Source organism: Nycticebus coucang, chromosome X (genome assembly GCF_027406575.1).
Source record: "Nycticebus coucang isolate mNycCou1 chromosome X, mNycCou1.pri, whole genome shotgun sequence".
NCBI classification, from domain to species: domain Eukaryota; kingdom Metazoa; phylum Chordata; class Mammalia; order Primates; family Lorisidae; genus Nycticebus; species Nycticebus coucang.
In genome coordinates, this window is record NC_069804.1 from 31385183 (window position 1) to 31409358 (window position 24176).

A 24176-nucleotide genomic window follows, 5' to 3' on the forward strand; every position below is an offset into this window, starting at 1 on the left:
GGGGGAGGGGGAGAGTCTGGAGGGGAGGGGGTCATGCTGGGGAGAAGTGGGGAGGTTGGAAGGGGTGGGTTCAGTTGCTGCGGTGCTGGCTCCAGCTGGCTGGGTTATTTATTTATTTTTTTATTTTTATTTTTTTGTGTATCACATATGTAAAGAGATTTATTTTAAAGAATTGGTGCCTGCTGGCTCAGTGCCCATAGCACAGTAGTTACAGCACCAGCCACATACTCCGAGGCTGGCAGGTTCGAAACCGGCCCGGGCCAGCTGAGCAACAATGACAACTGCAACAAAAAATAGCCGGGCGTTGTGGTGGGCACCTGTAGTCCCAGCTGCTTGGGAGGCTGAGGCAGGAGAATCACTTAAGCCCAAGAGTCTGAGGTGGCTGTGAGCTGTGACGCCATGGCACTCTACCCAGGGGGAACAGCTTGAGACTCTGTCTCAAAAAAAAAAAAAAAAAAAAAAAGAATTGGTGCCTGCAATTGTGGGGGCTAATAAGTTCAAATCCACAGGGCACTCCAGCAGGCCAGAAGCTGAGAGAGGGTTCCATGTTGCAGTCTTGAGAATTCCTTTAGAGCTCAGTTTCTGCTCTAAAGATCTTCAACTGATTAGATAAGGAACACCTAGGATATTGAGGATAATGTCCTACTTTCCTTATTTCAGGTCAAGTGATTGGAGATGTTAACCATATCTACAAAATACCTTCATAGTAGCAGATGTTAGGACTAGCATCTGACCAAACAACTGGGCCCCGTAGCCTGGACAAGTTGACACTTGAACTTTAGCCATCACTGTATATGTCCCTGTTCCCTTATTTTCATAATCCTGCCTGCTTTGAGACGCTTTCTGTGATGTTCACCATCTCCAGTGAGAGAACACAGAGGTTTGTCAACCAGTTTCCTCTGGACAAAGGGAAAAACAAATACAAGAGCCCAGAAGCCAGAAGAAAATCAAACAGGGCAGCCATGATGGAAGGGTACCTCGGGGAGGACAGTGGTGATGTCAGCAGGGGAGAGAGCTCCAAGGCCAGCCAAGGAGCTTGACTTTATCCTGGGGTAATGGGGAGCCATAGTAGGCACTAGAGCAGGAGAGGAGTGCACTTAGGTTCAGGAACCATTGCAAGACTTGGCATTGGGTGTTATGGGACTATTGGCACCCTCAGGTGGAGAGCTGTGGGGCTTGGTGCCCATGTCCAGGACAGGAAGTGGATGGGAGATAGGCAGATTCAAGAGATTCCAGGGGGAGCATGGGTCAGACTGGGAGGTACAAGTGTGAATTCCTAAATCATCGCACAGAGCTCTGAGTATCATGTACAGTGGCATCATAATAGCTCACTGCAACCTCCAACTCATGGGCAAGCGATCCTCCTCACCTCCTGAGACTATAGGTGCCCACCACCAAGCCCAGCTAATGTTTCTGTATTTTGTAGAGATGGGGGGTCTTGATTTTGCTCAGGCTGGTCTTGAACTCCTGGCCTCCAGCAATCCTCTAGCCTCATCTTCTGAAAGTGCTAGGATCACAGGAATGGGCCATTGTTGCCAGCCTTATTTAATATATATATATATATATATAATTTTATTATTAAATCATAGCTGTGTACATTTGACATATTTTCATCACACTGGTTAACATAGCCTTCCTGGCATTTTCTTAGTTATTGTGTTAAGACATTTATATTCTACATTTACTAAGTTTCACATGTACCCTTGTAAAATGCACCGCAGGTGTAATCCCATCAATCACCCTCCCTCTGCCCATCCTCCCCCCTCCCTCTCCCCCTCCCCCTTCCCCATATTCTTAGGTTATAACTGGGTTATAGCTTTCATGTGAAAGCCATAAATTAGTTTCATAGTAGGGCTGAGTACATTGAATACTTTCTTCCATTCTTGAGATACTTTACTAAGAAGAATATGTTCCAGCTCCATCCATGTAAACATGAAAGAGGTAAAGTCTCCATCTTCCTTTAAGGCTGCATAATATTCCATGGTGTACATATACCACAATTTATTAATCCATTTGTGGATCGATGGGCACTTGGGCTTTTTCAATGACTTAGCAATTATGAATGGGGCTGCAATAAACATTCTGGTGCAAATATCTTTGTTATAATGTGATTTTTGGTCTTCTGGGTATATACCTAGTAGAGGAATTACAGGATTGAATGGCAGGTCTATTTTTAGATCTCTAAGTGTTCTCCAAACATCTTTCGAAAATGGCTGGGTTATTTATTCTCCCAGAGGTCCACACCTCAGGTTCAGCCTGGAGCCCAGCTGCATTCTGGGGCTCGTTCTCAGGAAGCTTCCTAGCTATTGCCATGAAAATTTCATTTACATTTGAAGGAGCTGAGAAAATTTCACCCCAAAATATGATTCCTTGGTATGAAGATTATTTTGAATTAAAGACTATTCATAATCAGGAAACTCTAAACGAAGACTTTCTTCTATCTACCTAAAATCTTAAAGGGCTCCTAGACTCCTTATCACACGGCAATACACCTGGCCCTATACACCTAAGGTCATTTGAAGCACAATACCTGTCTCCAAAATCTGTTTCCCTCCATCTACCCATCCCCTCTTAGCAACCACTTGCTGCAAGTACACTTTCCAGTTTCTCTCCCCCTCCCTTCTAAAAGGCATCTTTAAAAGCCACTGAATATCACCGAAACTTTGGGAAATCATTCTTGTGGTTCCCCCCATGGGCATGGTATTTGGAAATAAACCTTTCTTTTATTAATCTACCATAACTGTGAGTTGATCATTTCAGTGAACCAACCTAGGGGCAAAGGGCAGGTTTCCCTAAGATTCATTAGTCTTTTTTTTTTTTTAGAAAGAGCCTCAAGCTATCACCCTGGGTAGAGTGCTGTGGTGTCACAGCTCACAGCAACCTCAAACTCTTGGGCTTATGCGATTCTCTTGCCTCAGCCTCCCAAGTAGCTGGGACTACAGGTGCCGGCCACAACACCTGGCTATGTTTTGGTTGTAGTTGATATTTTTTGGGAGGCCAGGGCTGGATTCGAACCCGCCAGCTTTAGTGTAGTGGCTGGCGCCTTAGCCACTTGAGCTACAGGTGCTGAGCCTCATTGTAGTCTTTGCTGACGTCTCCATGAACAGTAAACTGTTGTCTTCTGCATGGGCTTGTGCTTCCTGGACTTCTAGGTCTGCCTAGTTATCTGGGAGTGCAATGATGTTGGGGCTGGCCTGCTTCTGTTAACTCCTTCACCCAGTTCTTGTCCTGTGAAAATGTATTTGTGTTAGTAGACCACAATGCCTGCTCCCTTCCATGGTATGTGGAGGCTAGGCTGTGATACTGCTCCTATCCAGCTGTGTCCCATATATCAAACGGCTGTGTCGCCCAAGCAAAGGCCGCCTCAATAGTGTTCTCCTGGTACTTGTGGAATTTAACACCACTTCCGTAAAGCAGAAGATAAGGCTGGACTTACCTACTGCAGACTCCCCCAACGGGATCAGCTAAAACTGACAGGTCTTGTTCTCAGCAGCTGGCCTGTTGGGTTGTGCTGTGCCTCCCTGACAGCCATTGCCTGTCCAGCTGTAGAGGTACCAAGAGAGTCTGGGGTGGGGCTGGTGCTATGCAAAGAGGCACTTATGGGGAGGCAGCGTTACTTGGGACTATCTTGGAATACCTCTGCTTCCCGCCCCACCCTCACCCCCCAGGCTCCTGCTTTCATTTCTGCCTTTTAGCTACTCCGCAGTTTTTCTATTTTGAGTACAGATGGGGTTTTGCTCTTGCTCAGGCTGGTCTCAAACTCCTGAGCTCAGGCAATCTACCCACCTCAGCCTCTCTCCGTGCTAGGATTACAGGTGTGAGTTACCCAGCCTGGCCCAACGCTAAACTGTTAAAAAAGATTGTTCATACTTGCCCTTTTCATTTCTTGCCTACTAGACTCCTCGACCCAACTCAATCTCGTTTCTGTCCTGGCCATACCGTTACCAGAATTTCACTCTTCAGTAGGTCTTTGGTTTCGGGGATTCAAGGAATGAACCCACAGACCACAGATCAGCGCTAAGACAGGATTTTATTAGAAAAAAATACAGAAGTAAAAGGCATCAGAGCTTCTGGTGGGGAAAAGAACTAACTGGGGATTCTCTATGTAGGCTCTTTATCTAGCGCAGTGGTTCTCAACCTGTGGGTCGTGACCCGCAGGACTGTATTAAAGGGCCGCGGCATTAGAAAGGTTGAGAACCACTGATCTAGGGGTATTAGGTCTTGAAAATTACACTTGGCCAGGACTTGGCAAATAGAAACACGTTTTCATCGTTAATGAGTGTTATCGACACAGGAATGAATGCAGTTCCTCCAGCTCAGGATGTTTCCTTTGTGAACTTGCCCAAGTCTAGGAAAACTGGAGTCCCCTGTTCAGCCTTCAGTGGGGGTGGGGGAACCCTGTATCAATCCTCCATCTCCAAGTAGAAACTCCAACTATTGTCAGGGAAAAGGGGTGACGACTCAATCTAACTGCTTCCTGCTGAATCGGGCGACGACAGAAGGGGATAGTTAGGGATTCTCTGGAGGGAGGATGATCCAGGGGTCCGTAATAGAATCAGGTCTTGGATGGAACCATCTTGGATGGTCTTGGATGGAACCATCTTCACTGTTTATGGCCTGATGACGTCATCTCTGGAAGACACAAATCTGGTTAGTGTATTAGAAGGCAAGGGTATAACAGTAAGAGGAAGGGGTTAATTACAGTGCTATTGGTGTTAGGTTGGAAATAATGAAAAGAAAACTACATTAACACTTTCCTTGTTGGCTTCTAAATAATAACTTCAAATTTTCTTTAGGCTCACAAGTGTAGGTGGACTGTGGTTGATTCTCTTCATGCTCTGCTTTGGTAGGAGGTGGTGGGTTCCAGGATTTTACTCGGGAATGATGTATCCAGGAATCTATTCCCAATAACTTTAACAGCTGTAGAAGAAGACAAGGTAACAGGAAAGGGACCTTCCCAAGTTGGGGTTAGGGAAGGTGAATTGGAGAGAAGAGTTTTGACCATAATTAGATCTCTAGGAGAGAAAAGATGTTTTAGTGCTGAATGTGAAAATGTAGTTGGGAGGTTCTTAAGGATTTGTTGAAATTTTGCTAAGGAAGTAATACATTTTACTAATTCTGTAGTTTGATATAATAATAAATCATTAGTTTAAAAGGGTCTCTCATACAATAATTCAAATGGGTTACAACCAAGTTTCTCAGGTAAATTTCTTATTCTAAGGAGAACAATGGAAAGTAATTTAGCCCAAGGGAGATAAATCTCTTGAGTTAGTTTTTGTAACTGTCCTTTGACATTAATTTTTTCTACCTTCCCAGAGGATTGGGGCCTCTAAGAACAGTGTAGGTGATATTTTATCCCTAGGGCTTTAATATTCCCTGTGTAACAGCTGCTTTAAAGGCAGGCCTATTATCACTTTGCAAACTTCGAGGGAGTCCAAATCTAGGAATAATTTCATGTACTAAAGCCTTTATAACTTCCTGGGCCTTTTCTGTCCTGCAAGGGAATGCTTCAACCCAATTAGTAAAAGTATCTACAAATAACTGTAAATATTGTACACCATGTACCTTAGGGAAATGAGTAAAATCTATTTGCCAATCTTTACCTGGATAGTTACCTAGTTTTGTATACCTGGGGGAGCTAGATGGTGATTTAAAGGATTATTTCTCTGATATACCTCACAAGTCCTGTCTGTTTTCTGGTTCTCATTGTGGAGTGACCAGGCCCTCCTTTTGAGCATTTTTAATTAAAGAATAAAGTGGTCTAGCTATTTCACTGTACCTAGGAATCATGAAATAGGCAGCCTTTTCAGGGATATGAGACAATAAAGTATAGGGACTGGGAACAGGATGGAGAGGAATGACCGCATCATTTATAATGTGGAGGTCTTGGACTAGTCTCCAAGTTCCATTTGCCTTCAGCACTCCTAGAATAGGAGCGTTACATGGACTATTGCAAGATATTAATACTTTCTGTTGCTTTAGACTCTGTATTATGGGTATTAGCCCTTTCTTAGCGTCTGCTTTTAGAGGCTATTGTTTTTGATTGGGATAGATGGTGGGATTTTTTTAACTTAATTTGGACTGGTTGAGCGTATCTTGCTCTTCCCACCTATCCCTCAGTAGCCCACACTTCTGGGTTAGTTTCTGTCTCAATAAGGGAAGGCAGAGTATGGCTTGCCCCATATTCATATAAATGGTTGTTCTTGCTTTCGTTAGTATGTCCCTCCCCAAAAGGGGAACAGGACTTTCAGGTATGATTAGGAAGGCATGAGAAAACAGCCGGTCACCCCAATTGCAGCTTAAAGGCTGAGAGAAAAATTTGGTAATCGGATTTCCAGGCACCCCCTGTATAGTTACAGATTTGGGGATAAAAGACAGGGTTAGAGAGGAGTACAGAAAAGGTTGCTGCAGTGTCCAGAAGAAATTGTGTCTTGTCCTCCACTATGAGAATCTGCCCTTGGCATCTTCAGTCCAGTTGAGTGCTGATGGGATCACTGTCCTAGGAGGCCTTCACCTCTGGGGACAAGCTACCCTTCAATGGTCACCCTTGCATTCTGGACAGGGGCCAGGTGGCTTGTCCAGCCAGTGGTGCTCCTGGGGGCAATTTCTCCTGAAGTAGCCAGGCTGACCACATTGGAAGCACTTTTTTTTTTTTTGAGACAGAGTTTCACTATGTTGCCCTCGGTAGAGTGCCGTGGTGTCACAGCTCATAGCAACCTCCAACTCTTGGACTCAAGTGATCCTCCTGCCTTAGCCTCCCAAGTAGCTGGGACTACAGGCGCCCACTACAACGCCCGGCTATTTTTTTGTTGCAGTTGTCACTGTTGTTTTAGCAGGCACAGGCCGGGTTCAAACCCAACAACCTTGGTGTACGTGGCTGGCACCCTACCTACTGAGCTATGGGTGCTGCCCTGGAAGCACTTGTTTTTTTTTTTTTTTTTGAGACAGAGCCTCAAGCTGTCACCCTGGGTAGAGTGCCGTACCGTCACAGCTCACAGCAACCTCCAACTCCTGGGCTCAAGCAATTCTCCTGCCTCCGCCCTGGTGGGCCGGGCTGGATTTGAAACAACCAGCTCAGGTGCATGTGGCTGGGGCCTTAGCCACTTGAGCCACAGGCTCCGAGTCGGAAGCCCTTGTTCTTAGCTCCTCTGGCTTCCCTCTGCCCCTGAATGGTGCTTATTTGTCAGAATGTCATTACTAGAGCTGTCATTCTTTTTCTATCCCTTCTCTCTTTCCTCCTCTTTCTCCCCATCTCGGTTATAAAAGATCACTGTGGCCGTTTTAAGAAGATTCTCCAGGTTATAATCCGGGCCTAGAGCCAATTTCTGGAGTTTTCTTTGAATGTTTGGGGCCGCATGAGTGATAAATTTATCTTTTAAAATAAGTTGGTCCTCTAAAGAGTCGGGTGTCAACTGAGTGTTTTCTCATTGCCTCCCTAAGCCACTCAAGACAGGCTAAGGGACTTTCATTTTGCTCCTGGTAAATAGACAATTTAGAATAGTTCATAGGCTTTTTCTTGGATCAACATAAACCTTCTAGGGTACATGTTAGAAAATGTTTACGCCACCCCAGTCACCCTGTTTCTCAGGGTCCCATTCGGGATCCTCAAATGGAACTGCCTGCCTTCCCATGGAGTATCTGTCCCTTTCCTTAGGAGACATACTGCTATCAGTATTGGACATGAACCACAAATCACCCCACTTTCTAGCTTTATCCAAGATTTCATTTTTCTCATTTGAAGTTAAAGTTTGATCTGTTAGTAGCATTACATCTCTCCAAGAGAAGTCAAAGCTTTGTCCTAACCCTTGGAGAACATCTGTGTACCTATCTGGATCATCAGAAAATTTCCCTAAATCAGTCTTAATTTGTTTTAAATCTGCCAAAGAAAATAGAGTAAATACTCGCATGTGGCTGGGGCCGTAGCCGCTTGAGCCACAGGCGCAAATGAGAAAAATGAAACGTCCGACTATGTTTTGTTGCAGTTGTCATTGTCGTTTAGCTGGGCCGGGTTCAACCCACCAACTTCGTTGTATGTGGCTGGTGCCGTAACGTTACACTGTGCTACAGGTGCCTAGCCAAGCAGGTCTAAATGATAGGTTTTTTAACCTCCTTCCCCACCCCACCCCCAAATGTTAGCAAAGTAATAATAATTAAACTCAGGGTTGAGAGACACTTAAAAAATTTTGTAGAATCGGATATAATTAGGTAAAGTCTTAGAGAAACCCAGAATGACTTTGAACCCTTCCACTTACGCGAATAGACTAGAAAAAATCAAATAGCTAGGGTCATTTTCCTTGCCTTTCTTCATTTTAAAAGGTTTTCTTTCTTTCCTTTTTTTTTTTTTTTTAAGAGACTGAACTGTAGCCTAGGGTTTAGGTAAATTCTTGCCTCAGGGAATTGCCCCGGGCTTCCCTTCATAGGCTCTTGGTCAACGGGAGAAGCCATGTAGGGGAGTCATTTTGCCTTCTGTTTGGAGCTGGCTTCTTGGCCGTTGTTAACATGGTTCAGCTTTTTTTTCTCAAATATACAAAAAGCCAATGGAATTTAATTTCGCAATGAAAGGCAACGAAAAGGACCTTACAACACACCTACAACATCTGAAGCACAGTTATAACATCTGAAAAATACCAGAATGAACCAATACAAACTTAATATATAAAGCAGTCCACTACAAATGTTCAAATACTGCATGTAAACTGCAAGGAGAGAGAGAAAGCAGCAGGGGATTACAGAGATAAACAGACGAAGGTTGGGACCATGGAAGACAAGAGCAGATAGGGAAAGAGCTGGGAGAGCACGTTTTTTTTTTTCCCAGAAGGCCCTCCAGTGCCCCCAGGGTCAGAACCATTGCTGGGGACTCCAGGACCTCTGCGTACTACTTCTGTTTTGTTCAGCTCTCCACCAGAGAAAAGGAGAGACTACTGAATGGGCTCAGAAGCCTTCTCACTTCCCTTTCAAACCTTTCTTTTGGAGCCAAGGGGAATTAGAATGTTCGTTCCCCAACAGCCTCTTGCCTGTGACTTGGAGGTCGGGAGCCACACAATGCGCTTTTAGGGGCAAACGACATCCAAATTAGTCTCCATTATCATGACTATAGAGAAAAACAGGATAGAGGGAAGTGGTCCCATTGCTTACCACAGATCTTTAATCCTGGATGCCGCCCCTAAACATGTTACCGGAATTTCACTCTTCAGTGGGTCCTTGGTCTCAGGGATTCAAGGAATGAATCCAAAGACCACAGATCAGCGGTAAGACAGAATTTTATTAGAAAGGAATACAGAAAAAGTAAAATGCATCAGAGAGAGCTTCCAGCAGGGGGAAAGAACTAACTGGGGAGTCTCTACGTGGGCTCTTTGTCTAGGGGTCTTAGGTCTTGACAATTACACTTGGCCAGGACTTGGCAAATAGAAACACGTTTTCATCGTTAATAAGTGTTACTGACACAGGAATGAATGCAGTCCCTCTAGCTCAGGGCTAAGGTCAGGGTGTTCCCTTCATGAACTTGCTCAAGCCTAGGAAAACTGGGGTCCCTTATCCAGCCTTGAATGGGGGGAGGGACCCTGCATCAATACCACAAAACAGCTCCAGCCAATGCCACCAATAATTTTTCTTGTTGTTAAATCCGGTGGACTCCCTTCCCCTAATTTCTTTTTTGCTCTCTTAGCATTCTCTTTGTGTGGAAACATTCTCTGCCTAAGGTTTGGAAATGTAGACCTCTCTAGGTTTTTTTTTTTTTTTTTTTTTTTTTTGAGACAGTCTCACTCAGTCGCCCTAAGTACAGTGCCATGGTGTCATAGCTCACAGCAACCTTAAACTCTTGGGCTCAGCAATTCTCTTGCCCTAGCCTCCCAAGTACCTGGCACTATAGGCACTCACAACACTCAGCATTTTTTTTAGAGACAGGGTCTTGCTTTTGCTCAGATATCTGGAACTCCTGAGCCTAAGCAATCTACCACCTTGGCCTCCCAGAGTGCTAGGATTACAGGCGTGAGCCCCTGCACCATTCTTTAGGTTTTCTTATCTTTCTGGCCATTCCTTCTCCGTCTCCTTCTGTTCAGCCTATACTTTAAATCTTTTGTTTGTTTTGTTTTTCCCTTAAAAATACACTTAAAATACATGAAAGGGTAGCCATAAATCATTGGTTAAAAATGTGCTCATTCTTTTTTTAAAACTAGATACAAACATGCAAGAATTAAAGACTCTGATTTAATAAAACCAGTAATAACCAGTCTTGAGATTAAAGGACAACTGCCCTAAGGGCAAATTGGGATCAATCAGTCCCTTAACAGATGTCAAAACCAACATTTCACATGCTGACTGGGCTACTGAGGTTAATTTATAGAAGGGACTGCAGTTTGCAATAGATTGAGTCCTAAATTAGGCTCTTGTACCCAAAATAGTCCTGGCCTAGGCCTAAATGGAAAACACTTCAAAAATAATAAAACTTTGAAAACAGACAAAAAAAAAAAAAATCCACCCTTAACTCATTTACATCAAAGTGCCATCGTAAACAGTTTCATTTTCATGAAGAAAACACACTACAAAACAGTAAACACATAGGATAGTCTGGTTACAAACTTTATATACAAAGAAATTTGTATACAAAGATATTTACAAGTTTGTCAACTTCAGGCTTTTGCCACAAACAACTGCATATTTGTCCCTACAAAGCACACCACGCCTGTACCAATAGCCACTACAGAAAACAGCTGGCCATGGCTTTACAAAAAGCAGAAAAACTTTCCCAAACTGAACTCATTTATTCAGCTTCCACTAATGCCACAATCATCCCACTTGGAATCTCTCCACCCTTAAGCCTCTGAAACCCACTAAATCTTTCTAGTCTCTGCCATGTCCTCAAAGACTGAGAGACATTTAATTCAGGATGACAGAAGTGATACTGATCACTTTTAGGTGAGAAATGCAACCACACTGGATGCAGAAAATAGTGCTGACTACATTTATTGAAGACCCTCTCCTTATGTAAGCCCACGTAAGAAGTCTCGGCACCTTACACCAGACCCCAAAAGGAGGCCCACATCTTTGTTTCACACAAGATTTAAAGCAATACTATCTTCTTCCAAACAGTGAGTAATCTGAAAGTGTGATGGGTGAGTTTTACATAGTCTTTGTTTCCAATTTAATTAGTTGATTCCTTGCTACTCCTAAGATTAAACTGTATGAAGACTTCAACCACCACCCATAGGTGGAGTTAAAGAGACCTATACAGTTCGTAGTACTGACTAATGTTATAGGCTCCGACCAAGTATAACCACATCCTTTGGAAATCCTTCTGTTTTTGCAATTTCAAAATAGCCTAACTTGCTGTAAAATTCCAGAATTCTTGTATCATCTGGTCTCACTTCACAGAAAGCTCCCCAGGAGCCATTAGCCTTCAGCGAAGACAGGAGGCAGGCCATCATGCTTTTAGCCACGCTTGGGTCAGTTACTTTTCTGTGAATATCCATCTTTATCAGAGAAGGGAAGTTGGCAAGGAAAGTTTCTGGCAACATTTCTTGTTCTTCATGGAAACTCAACATTATTTTCTCAGCCTCAGAGAGTTCTTTGTCACCAGTTGGCTTGGCATACTTTTGTTGCATGAAGGGAATCCAGGAACTTTTATATTTCTTAATAAAGGGTGTCACATCTACAGTGCCCAGGGCATAACCACATACGTTATCTTCATCTTCTAGGACAAAGCAGTAATCCAGGCTCAGAGCAAGTAGCCCTCCTACTAACTTGTCTCCAATAAGGTCAGGCTGACTTTGAAAAGGTAAACCCACTCCACTGTTATACATTTCTCTGCAAATCTTGTACACGGAAGCCTCATCTTTAGGAAAATATGGTCTGATAGTATAAACTTTGGAGGTAGGAATTGGTGGGGGTGGCTGAAAAAAGAGATCATTTGCCCCATCAATTGGCAGCAAATGCTGGAACTCGCCTGCTAGACCACCTTTGAAGGACCAGGGTTCTTGGTCTTCAATTAAGAACTGGGCTGAAGAATGACTACGACACCCTAACCATTGTACAAAAGACTTTACTACAGACATTATGCTCTTGATATCCCAAACATAGGAGTACATGTCATAAAGGATCTTCCTGTTGGCACAGTTGGAGAACCGAGTGAACATCCGCATCACTAGTCCACACATCTCTTCAAACTTGGCTGCTCGTGACCGCCATTCTTCAATTTTTTCAGAATCTTTTCCTTTGTAATTGGTACTGACAACATTGCTATTTGCTCTAAGCCACCGGAATTCCCGTAACATCTGTGTTCCTTTCGGTCCATGCTCATAAGGAAGGTAGAACAGATCAGCAAGTAACTGCAAATCCTCCGAAGTCACTGGTTCTATGGTGTAAAATAACTTTTCGTTTGGACCTGGCACAAACTGTTCCTTGTGTGTCTGCTCATCAATTTGCATAGGGGCAACATCATTAATGCAATCTTCCTGCATAGAAGTCTCTGAGGATTTTGATTCAGATATGCTCTCTTTATCAGTGTCCATTGGTTTCCATTCCTCTGCCACTTTAGCTCCCACAATGTCACTCAATATTTGATTGTCATTCTTGTGGGCTGTTTCTTCCTGTTTCTCTACCACCATGTCCATGGGTTCTTCATCAGGTTGTTTCTTGTCTTTTTCCTTGGTCAAAGCTGCAGGTTCACCACCCAAGGCTGCTCCCTGGCTCATAATGGGATCCTGGTAAACTGTTGTTTCTACCAGTGTGGCATTTAAAGAGGGTACTGCAACTTGGAGAGTCCCATCACCTACACTTGCTTCACTTTTTACAACTTGGCTACTGCTATACTGATGAGGTACACCAAACTCCTGCAACCATTCTGTTAAAGCTAGTTTTAGAGCTATCTGTGCACTATAGAACACATCAGTTTCAATATCTTCATTACTGCCTTCATTTTCTAACTTCATCTGGATTGACACAGTACTATCTTCACTATCCATCACTCTATCTTTTCTTACTCCATTCATGTTTGATTTGTACCAAGTGGCAAGGGTGTGGATAGCAACATAGTTGGCTTCAAATTCACAATTTGGATTAGTAAGGACTCCTTTTAATCGTGGGATGAGTTCTGTGGATCTTCCTTTGTATGGGCCCAGAAATAGTCTCTTCTGATCATAGTCATTAGCATGAATGTTATCCCAGATTACTGGAGCTCTCTTAATAATCTTAGAAACCTCTTCAATGGACTCTACTGGAATTTCTTTAGAAATAACTTTGGGACCTGTCCAAAGCACCTCAATTCCAGGTAGAAGCTTTTCACCTACAGTCCTTAAATAAGGAGACTGAAACACATTTGGATAACAGAAAGTGCCACAATATTCTGTGGGACAGAAGAGGAAAGTTTCTGGCTCTCCTAGGTACTGATAAATTTCATTTGTGATATAGACCTGGGCATGAGCAAAAGAACTGAATACCTCTTGGTCTGCTGCACACATATTATGGTCAATATCATCAAAAAGCAAAGCAAATGACCTGCACCCAAACTGACAAACCTGGTCTAGCTTACGTTTCAATGTATATACTTCTTTGGGGTTAGAAAAGGTAATATCCAATCCAGGTGAGATAGCATAGATGAACTCTATCTTATATTCTCGTGCAGCAGAGATGAGAGCCATAAGTTGCTCAGCTTCCTCCACTGAATATAGCTCTCGCCAAAACATCCTATGTTTGTAGTCATCTTTTGGGGCATACAAGTATGTATTTAATTCCCATTTCTGAAGCCTTCTAAACAGTTCTTTTCTCTGTTCCATAACCCAGGGTCTTCCATAAAATCCTTCTACCACACCACAAAGGAACCTCCGAGCCAATCCCGCCGCCCCGGCCACTGCCACTCCCTCGACCATGGCTGAGTTGTCTTCTGCAGGTGCAGAAGCCACCTGCGGTGCCAACGATGCCCCAGTGGAGGCAGCAGGGTTGGAGCTGAGCTTGTTCTCCTGCTCCTCCGGCCCTGCCTGGCTCTCCTTATGCACCATTCTCCTGCCCCCAGCCACCGCCACCTCTGAGGGTCCTCCTCCGCCTCCGTCCGTTAGGCTGCAGGCCCTGAAGCCCTGGTAAAGGGCCTCAGCTCTAAGCACGCGCCCTCCTTGCTCCTTCCCCTCCTCCTCTGTCTTCCCCCGCCCTCACCACAGGGACCCGAATACCCGCATGAAAAGGGCGGCCAGGCCGCACCGACTTTTGTCTGCTGCTTGCTGCTGTCTCAGCCTGAACTGGGGAGCCAGAAGCCCGAGCGGAGAGTGAAGCTATGACCTCTCGTTCCTTGGAAGCTGATGGCCAAACCTCCTGTTCTTGTTCTTGGCCTCGGTTGCCCTCTGGATTATTTTAGCTCTTCCGGGCTTTGCTCTCGAAGACGGTTGGACTCGACTCTGCCGCTGCTTCTACGGCCCACTTCCTGTTGGCCGCAGTGCGCCTGCGTTACAGACAGGCTCGGACTGGTTTCCTCTGCCTGGCTCCCCCGCCTTCTTTGGGGCCAGTCTATTGAACTTCATTCGGTAGGGGGAACTAGAACAAAGGAGGGTATAAAGCAGCAGAATATACCATTTATGCCTGCCACCCTCCAGAATAAGCCAGGCACCCTGGGACAGACCATTACCCTACTCAAAGGAGGGGAGTAGGGGAGAAGGCTGTTGCTGGTTGGGACCTATACTTTAAATCTTGATGTTCCTTGAAGTTCTGTCCTTAGCAATCTTTCATTGTTACTTCTATAAATGTCCTGGGGTGAGCTCATCCATGCTTCAGGCTTCAATTTTTTTTTTCTTTTGAGATAGTCTTACGTTGTCCCCCTCATAGACCGTTGTGGCGTCATAGTTCACAGCAACCTCAAACTCTTGGGCTCAAGCGATTTGATTCTCCTACCTCAGCCTCCCAAGCTAGCTGGGACTACAGGCGCCCACTACAACGCCCAGCTATTTTTAGAAATGGGGGGTCTCGCTTTGGCTTGGGCTGGTCTCGAACCCATGAGCTCAGGTGATCCACCTGCCTCGGCCTCCCAGAGTGGGAGGATTACAGGCGTGAGCCATGGTGTCCGGCCTCAGGCTTCAATTATTATCTGCTTGCTTCTCTCTTCTCTGGCTGTGTTTAAATGATGGTTTCCTTTATTCTTTTTTTTTTTTTTGTAGAGACAGAATCTTACTTTATCGCCCTCGGTAGAGTGCCGCTTTGTCACACAGCTTACAGCAACCTCTAACTCCTGGGCTTAGGCGATCCTCTTGCCTCAGCCTCCCGGGTGGCTAGGACTACAGGCACTCTCCACAAAGCCCAGCTATTTTTTGTTGCAGTTTGGCCAGGGCCGGGTTCAAACCTGCCTCCCTCAGTATATAGGGCCGGTGCCGGCACTGTACTCACTGAGCCACAGGCTCCGCTCCTTTCCTTTATTCTTTATTTTCTAAAGGCTATTCATTTCCTTCTGGATCACATTCAACCACAGGACTGTATCTTGTGCCTGAATATTTCTACCATAACTTCAGTTGGTTTTTATGCTGTATTTGAGGAATAAAAGCTTATTGTTCACTAACCACAGGTCAGTGACAGTTGATCTAACAGAAAATTTTCAGTAAGCTTCTGCTTCTAGAATCCATATTAATTGAATTAAGAGTGATCATTTGTAGAGGCTAATTTTGATTTTTTGAATGAAATTCTACATTATGTCCAGAAAATCTGTTAGGCTTTAAAAAACACATTTGGGATTCTTCAGTGCAGGTGAACATGTTCGAGCCTGTGTATAATAAGCAGGAGGAGGCTGAGATCTATTTTGGGTTATTCAGTGGCATTCTGAGATATCATCCTGATTCAATGCAGCTTAGAGATTTAAGAAAATGAGTTATGAGGTCATATCAAACAACAATAGCCACCATAACCGTCTAATAAAGTGTGTGTGGGGTGCAGAATGCCTGTGTGATTGGAATATGGTGCATCAGCCTTGCAAATAGCCACTTACTCCTAGAGCCAGTTGCAACTTGCTGTATGTCAAATGAATGGTAAAAAGGCTATGTTGATTCATTGCACGATTTCTAAATCTTTTGGGAGAAGAAAAGGAAGGTTTGAAAATTCCTGATTTTATACTTATTTTTCAGGTTGCAGAATATAGATTTGATAGAAAACACTTGTACCTTGTTCCACTGAATGATACCCTTCTGATTATTTCCAGATGACCGTCTTCTCTCACCAAACATGTTTAGCAAGAGGAACTGTGCACTTTGAAAATGCCTATTGGGCGGCGCGTGTGACTCAGTGAGTAGGGCGCCGGCCGCATATAACGAGGGTGGCGGAACCCGCCTCGGACAAACTGCAACAAAAAATAGCCAGGCATTGTGGCGGGCACCTGTAGTCCCGGGTACTAAGAGCTGGAGATTGCTGTGAGCTGTGACGCTAGGGCACTCTACTGAGGGTGACAAAGTGAGACTATGTCTCTTAAACAAAAAAAAAAGAGGTGGCGCTTGTGGCTCAAAGGAGTAGGGCGCGCCAGCCCCATATACTGGAGGTGTTGGGTTCAAACCCGGCCCCGACCAAAAACTGAAAAAAAAAAAAAAAAAAAAAAAAAAAAAAGAAAATGTCTATCAAAGGAATTTAATCATAGTATAAAGACTGTCAGGGTGAGACTAGATATCATGGTCCCTCCTTGTTCAACATTACAAGTTTATTTAAAGTATTCTGCACAGCAACATGTCAGATGGCAGCGAGGATGCTTGATTTGGGCAATTGGATGTTTCTGATTCCCTAGGAAGCTTTTCTGCTTCAACAGGTCGTGAGGCTCCATCGCTGCCCTTGATGAAGCCATTTATCTTGGTGCTGGCAGCAGGATGTTGAAAGTGTGCACATGGAAAGGTATGCAGTGGATTATACATGCTTTTGTGGAGTCAGGAGATTATTACTGACAATCAACTCGGAGAAGATTAGGTTATATGCACAAGGCTGCTGAACTGCCTTTCTGGAAACAATGAGTTAGAAAAACAGGAGGATGTTCTTTCATCTTATCTCCTTACTACTTCCAGAGGGTGCTTTGGTCAGGAGAGATTGTAAAACAATTTCTGGTCGGCATTGTGCCCATATCATGAAAAAACTTGCCTGAAAATTTGCACTGTGATGTCTGCCTACCTGTAGTCTGCATTCCTGGGCAGCATCTGTGAAAACCACAGGACCTATGCTCAAAATACTAATAAACAAATAATAAAGTGGGCATAGAACCTGTATTGGTTAGTTTTCACTATGTAATGAGCTTTCTCAAAACTAATGGCTTGAAACAACAATCATTTATTTAGCTCACAATTTGGTGGGCTGCCTGAGCAGTTCTTCTGTCTAGCCTGGCTCTACTGATTTCTGCTGCTTTTCTTCATTAGTCTGCAGTTAGCTGGAAGGTTCAGCAGGTGGCTAGATGATCTAGAATAGCCTCGGGCATGTCTGGCAGTTGGTTGGATATTGGCTTGTAGTTGGCCTACTATTATTCTTTTTCAAGTAGTGTCTTACCCTCCAGAAGGCTATGAGACTCAAATACATGATGGCCTCAGGATCTCAAGCATAGCAATAGGGCAAACCTCAGTATGGAAGGGTTTTCAAGCCTCTGCCAGAGTCATAGTGACTGTTATTCCATTGGCCAAAGCAAATCACATGACCCAGATTCAAGGGATGGAAGAAAGTAGTCCCCATTTTGATGGGAAGGCCTGCAATGTCAATAGTGCAAGGTTATTGTGGAGGGAAGGATTTGGGGGCTAGTTTTACAATTTACCACAGAGTCATTTGGTGGGAGGGGAGGATTTGGGGCTATTTTACAATTTATCACAGAGTCATTTAGAATTTGCAGTGTTTTCACACACACTAATCCTCCCTACATCCATGTGAGACAGAAACTATGATTCCTATTTCATAGATGAGTAAACTGGCTCAGAGAATCTGAGTAGCTTAACCAGGTAACAAGCAGTAGCATTATTGCCCCATGACACAGCAGCTTGAACTATAAAAATTGAGAAACCCTCTGTTATACACTTAACTCTAAAACCATACCTTTGGTATCGCAGCACTTTTTTTTTTTGCTTCTTACATCAAGTGTGGCCCCAATTTTTTAATTAAAAAGAATTTTTTTTGAGACAGTCTCACTGTGTCACCCTCAGCAGAGTGCTGTGGCGTCACAGCTCACAGCAACCTCAAACTCTTGGGCTCAAGCAATTCTCTTGCCTCAGCTTCCCTTGTAGCTGGGACTACAGGGGTTTGTTTTGTTTGTTTAGCAGGCTCGGGCTGGGTTCAAACCCACCAGCTCCAGTGTGTGTGACCAGCACCCTAACCGCTGAGCTATGGGTACTGAGCCATGTTGCCCAAATTTAATGAGAATCTTCTGGTGTTTATTTAATGTAATAGCTCATCACCTGGCACTTATTAAAATGCAGATCTCAGGGCTCCACCAAGGATTCTGAGTCAGTCTTTGGAAAATCAGAGATCTGCATTTTTAACAAGTAGCCCCAAGAATCCTGATGCAGATGGCCAGATCTCCATAAGTTGAGAAGCACTGGTTTATATTACTACACTAAGTATTCCCAGCAGGACACATTTTCATCCTGTAGTAGAAAGCCCACACATGACAATTCCTTTGGTCAGCTTTCCAGATCCATGAGTTAATAGCATTGGGACAATCTTTTAACTTCTTTGTCTTGACATCTGCAAAACACAAGTATGATAGGAAAGACTCCCGGAAGACTGGTATGAAGATTAAGAGAATAGCCCAAGAAGCACTGAGCTTGGTACCTGAGTAGATCTTCACCAAGTGTTGTTTTTTCTTTTTTCTTTTCTCTTTATCCTGAGAAGCTGTAGCACCAATTGATAAGTCATTGAGAAGTGGAAAAGTTGTTTCTAGAAGGCATTGCAGACTTGCACTGTCAATGCCCAGAAGTGAGAAATGATTGTCGAATATTCATCAGCACCTCAGAAAGTACATAGCTGTGCTGGAGAAAAAAAACAGTATCAGATTCTTTAGAAGACTAAGAATCATGACTGGAAACAGTGACAGTCCTGGTAGGCAACAGCTGTTGTCATTAGAGACCAACTATATGCACAAGAGGCACAGAAGGGCTGGTCATGCCTCAACCTTTCCAGTCTTTTCCAAATTGCTGCAAACTTTTGGTGTCAGCAGTATTGCTTGTACATCCCTAGACAATGACAAACTGTATGATGATTATTAAGACTTGATCTTACTCTAGTGAATAGTGTCAATGTAGGCAGAATCCCTACAAATATTTCCTTATAATCATATAAACGAAGGATCTAAAACATGGCATGTAGTATATTATTTTCTCATCCTCTGGGGACTTTTATTTGAAGCTTCTGGGTTGAAGTGATAAGCAAATGGCTTGTTTCCTTCAGTTTTGCTATTTTAGCACTTTCTTGCCTATTTTTTATGCCCTCTCTCCCATTGTCTCTTTGTCCAGTCCTTCATAGCTTCTGCCTGTGTAAATGTCATGGTTCTAATTCCTTGTTCCTTTCTTGTTTTTTAAAAAAGGAAAGGTGCCCCTTTTATCCAAATAGTCAGAATCCAGTTTGAAATGTGTGCTTTTTTTCTGTTTTATGGCATTTGTCTATCTGTGGTCATCATCTGTACCAGTAGATGGAGCACTTTTCCTATGTGAAACATCACTGTAGGTCATAGGGTGGGGTGTTTTCCCCTCATCTGTCATTTTTGCTGCAGTGAAATAGTAGTTGGAAGGTGGTATAATACAAAGCAAAACCCCTAATCTTGGCTAGACTAGAGCATATACTTTTCTGACTCATGTCAGCAATGCAGGGCTTAACAGCAGCTGATCTAGATAGGTGGTAGCTGAAAAATAATGAGGGTTTTGTGCATGTGTACAGGCTTGTGTGGTCTACATTCTTTTTCCAAAGAGTTATTGGCAGCTTGGTGTCAAAGGTACCCTTTCTTCTCTCTCCTTTCCTCTCCTCCTCATTTTTTTTTTTTTTTTTTTGGTTATCCAGGCTTCACCTCTCTGCTTGTTCTCCTTAGTGTCAAGGTTCCCAGTATACAGTGCCATTCACTTGTAGACCTCAAAGTAAAATTACAGCTTTGTAGAGATGGCAGGCAATGTAAACATCATCTAGTACTGACGGCAATAGAGCCCAAGTTAATAAAAAATTTATGTTAAGATTTGGGGCAGGGCGGTGCCTGTGGCTCAGAGAGTGGGGTGCCATATACCAAGGGTGGCGGGTTTGAACCCGGCCCCCGGCCAAACTGCAACAACAGCAACAAAAAGGATTTGGGGCAGCCTTGTCATTTGATCATACTGTCGCTATTGTCATCATCACTGTTACTGAGCTGTCATTAATGGTGGGATCATGGGATAGATGATTTTCTGACTTGCCTGTTTTTTGGGTTTTTTTTGTAGTTTTTGGCCAGGGTTGGTTTGAACCCACCACCTCTGGTAGTGGAATATGGGGCTGGTGCCCTATTCCTTTGAGCCACAGGTGCCACACTGACTTGCCTGTTTTAACTAAAGTTACCAATCTTATGAAACAGCTATCAGATCTTTTCTATTAAATCAACCAGCTGTTTTAACTTTGGTGTATGTTGGGGAAGATCCGAGCCTCAGGTTTTGAATGAATTTGTCTTGTACCTGGCCTACTGCAGCATCATGTGTATTTGGGTATTTTGCAGATACTTAACATTTATTTCTTTTGCAGTTTTTGGCAGGGACCAGGTTTGAACCCACCACCTCTGGTACATGGGGCCGGCGCCCTACTCCTTGAGCCACAGGTGCTGCCCGTGATACTTAGTTTCTAAAGGTATGTCAGAATTAATTGGGATCCTAAAAATCCCCATAAATGCCTGGGCTCTATTCCTGTTCTGTACTACTTTTAGTTTAGGTCTTGGGAATTTGCATTTTTAAGCATTCTTTCAAGTGCGTCTCACACACCTGTAGTTTAAGAACCTAAAACAAGATGTGATGATCACTGATTCCTTGCTGCAACTCATCCGTTTTGACTGTACCTCCTTCACTCTCACTTCTATCCTGGGGAAAGCAAAGGTCATGTTTCTTGCAGAAATTGGGGCTGGGAATCTTTTTTCCTAATTCTATTTTATAGTGTACTTTGGAGTTTAGATGTACCTGAATTTGAAATCAGGCTTGACTAAGTACTTGCTATGTGACCTTTAGCAAGTGACTAACAGAGCTGAATTTCAACAACTCCATTTGTAAAAAACACAGCTGATCATGTGGACCTCACAGTCCTCCTTGGGTAATGCCTTTAAAGAGCTTAGCACAGTTCCCAGACTCTGAGAAGTGCATAATACATGGTATCAATTTTTTTTTTATTTTTTGAGACAGAGTCTCACTATGTGGCCCTTGGTAGAGTGCTGTGGCATCACAGCTCACAGCAACTCAAACTCTGGGGCTTAAGTGATTCTCTTGCCTCAGCCTCCTGAGTAGCTGGGACTATAGGCGCCCACCACAATGCCCAGCTTTTATTTGGTTGCAGTTGTCATTGTTGTTTAGCAGGTCCAGGCTGGTCTCAAACCTGCCAGCTTTGGTGCATGTGGCCAGTGTCCTACTCACTGAGCTATGGGCACCAAGCCAGGAATCTATTATTTTTAATGGTAGCATTTTGACCTACTGAAGAAAAATTCAGCCCCATGTGACACCAAAAACATGATTCACAAAGAAAAAAAAAAAAAAGACACATTGGATCTCATCGAATTAAAAACTTTTTCTTTGGGCGGCGCCTGTGGCTCAGTGAGCAGGGCGCCGGCCCCATATGCCGAGGGTGGCGGGTTCAAACCCAGCCCCGGCCAAACTGCAACAAAAAAATAGCCGGGCGTTGTGGCGGGCTCCTGTAGTCCCAGCTACTCGGGAGGCTGAGGCAGGAGAATCGCCTAAGCCCTGGAGTTGGAGGTTGCGTGAGCTGTGTGATGCCACGGCACTCTACCAAGGGCCATAAAGTGAGACTCTGTCTCTACAAAAAAAAAAAAAACAACAACAAAAAAAACTTTTTCTTTGCAAAAGACCCTGTTAAGAGTATAAAAAGACAAGTTATAAATTGGGAGAAGATATTTGCAAGTTACAAAACCCCAAAAAGAGTCATATCCAGAATATACAAAGAACTGTCTAAATTCAACATTGAGAAAACAAAACAAAACAGTGCAATTAGAAAATGAACAGAACAAAACCAAAAAAAAAAAAAAAAAAGGAAAGAAAGAAAATGAACAAAACCAGGCCGGGCATGGTGGCTCACACCTGTAATCCTAGCACTCTGGGAGGAGGCCAAGGCAGGTGGATCGCTTGAGCTCATAAGTTCAAGACCAGCCTGAGTAAGAGCAAGACCCTGTCTCTAAAAATAGTTGGGCATTGTATTGGATGCTTATAGTCCCAGCTACTCGGGAGACTGAGGCAAGAGAATTGCTTGAGCCTGAAAGTTTGAGGTTGCTGGGAGCTATGATGCCATGGTACTCTACTGAAGGTAATAAACTGAGACTCTGTCTCAAAAAAGAAAAGAAAGAAAATGAACAAATGATCAGGTATGGTGGCTCATGCCAGTACTCCTAGCAGTCTGGGAGACTGAGCCAGGAGGATCACTTGACCTCAGAAGAGCAAGAACGAGACCCTGTCACTAATAAAAGAAAAATTAGCTGGGCATTGTAGTGTTCCTGTAGTCCCAGCTACTCAGGAGACTGAGGCAGAAGGATCTCTTGAACCCAGGAATTTGAGGTTGCTGCGAGTTAGGTTGATGCCATGGTGCTCTAGCCCAGGCAACAGAGGGAGACACTGTCTCAAAAAAAAAAAAAAAAGACAAAAGACTTGAACAGAAATTTCATCAAGGAAATTTGATATCCAAAGAGATATGGATGGCAAATAAACACAGAAAAATGTTTCAACAATGCTACCCATTAGGGAAAAGCAAATTAAAACCATGATGAGGGGTGATGCCTGTATCTCAGTGGTTAGGGCACTGGCTACATGCTCCTGGGCTGGTTGGTTTGAACCTGGCCCCAGCCTGCCAAACAACAACCACCACAAAGAAAAATAGTCGGGTGTTTGTGGCGGGTGCCTGTAGTCCCAGCTACTTGGGAGGCTGAGGCAAGAGAACCGCTTAAGCCCAAGAGTTTGAGGTTGCTGTGAGCTGTGACGCTACAGCTGTGAGCTGTGACGCTACAGCACTCTACCCAGGGCTACATAATGAGAGTCTGTCTCAAAAAAAAAAAAAAAAACAAACAAACCAAAAAAACCCATGATGAGATAACTACATTAAAATGGTTAAAATAACAATTACTGATATTAATACCTGATGTTAAGAATAGAGTCACTGAATCTTTCACCCATTTTTGGTGGAAGCATGGAATCTTTCACACATTTAAAAAAAAATTAAGCACACACTTAACCATATAGCTCAGGAATCAGTGTATAGCTTGGCATTTATCTTAGAGAAATGAAAACTTATGTTCACACAAGTTGTCCACAACTGGAAATAATGTAAACGTTTCAAGTGAATGGTTGAACAAATTGTGGTGCATCCATATCATGGAATACTACTCAATGATGAAAAAGAATGGATTTTAATGTCACTGTATTGGTGAAAAAAGCCAGTCTCTTTGTTGTTATTACTATTGTTACTTTTTTTTTTTGCAGTTTTGGCCAGGGCTGGGTTTGAACCCACCACCCTCAGTATTTGGGACCAGCGCCCTACTCCTTGAGCCACAGACACTGCCCAAAAAAGCCAATTTCTAAAAGTTATATGCTGTGTGAGTCTATTTATGTAATTTTTTTTTTTTTTTTGAGACAGAGTGTCGTTTTGTTGCCCTTGGTAGAGTGCTGTGGCATCACAGCTCACAGCGACCTCTAACTCTTAGGCTTAAGCGATTCTCTTGCCTCAGGCTCCCAAGTAGCTGGGACTACAGACACCTGCCACGAGGTCTGGCTGTTTTTTGGTTGTAGTTGTCATTGTTTGGCAGGCCTGGGCTGGGTTCAAACCCACCAGCTCTGGTGTATGTGGCTGGCGCCCTAGCCACTGAGCTACAGGCGCGAAGCCTTGTCTCCAAAAAAAACAAAAAAACAACTACATATATATAGTTTTTAGGCTTGGTGCAGTAATTACGGCGTTGGCCACATACTCTGAGGGTGGTGTGTTCGAACCCGACCCACACCAGCTAAAACAACAATGACAACTGCAACAACAAAAAAATAGCCAGGTATTAT

General features: G+C 43.7%; 1 protein-coding gene and 1 pseudogene across 1 annotated transcript; both read right to left on the bottom strand.

The window, feature by feature from the left end:
- Positions 1 to 1103: 1103 nt before the first annotated feature.
- Positions 1104 to 3598, bottom strand: LOC128576750 (ras-related protein Rab-5C-like; annotated as a pseudogene).
- Positions 3599 to 11249: 7651 nt separating this feature from the next.
- LOC128578542 (protein O-GlcNAcase-like) lies at positions 11250 to 13991 on the bottom strand. Its single transcript, XM_053581228.1, has one exon. It carries the CDS (start codon positions 13989 to 13991, stop codon positions 11250 to 11252), a length of 2742 nt encoding a protein of 913 aa, XP_053437203.1.
- Positions 13992 to 24176: the final 10185 nt, after the last annotated feature.

Coding starts and splice junctions, on each gene's coding strand:
- LOC128578542 (XM_053581228.1), bottom strand. CDS start 13,991: ATGGTGCATAAGGAGAGCCAGGCAGGGCCGGAGGAGCAGGAGAACAAG.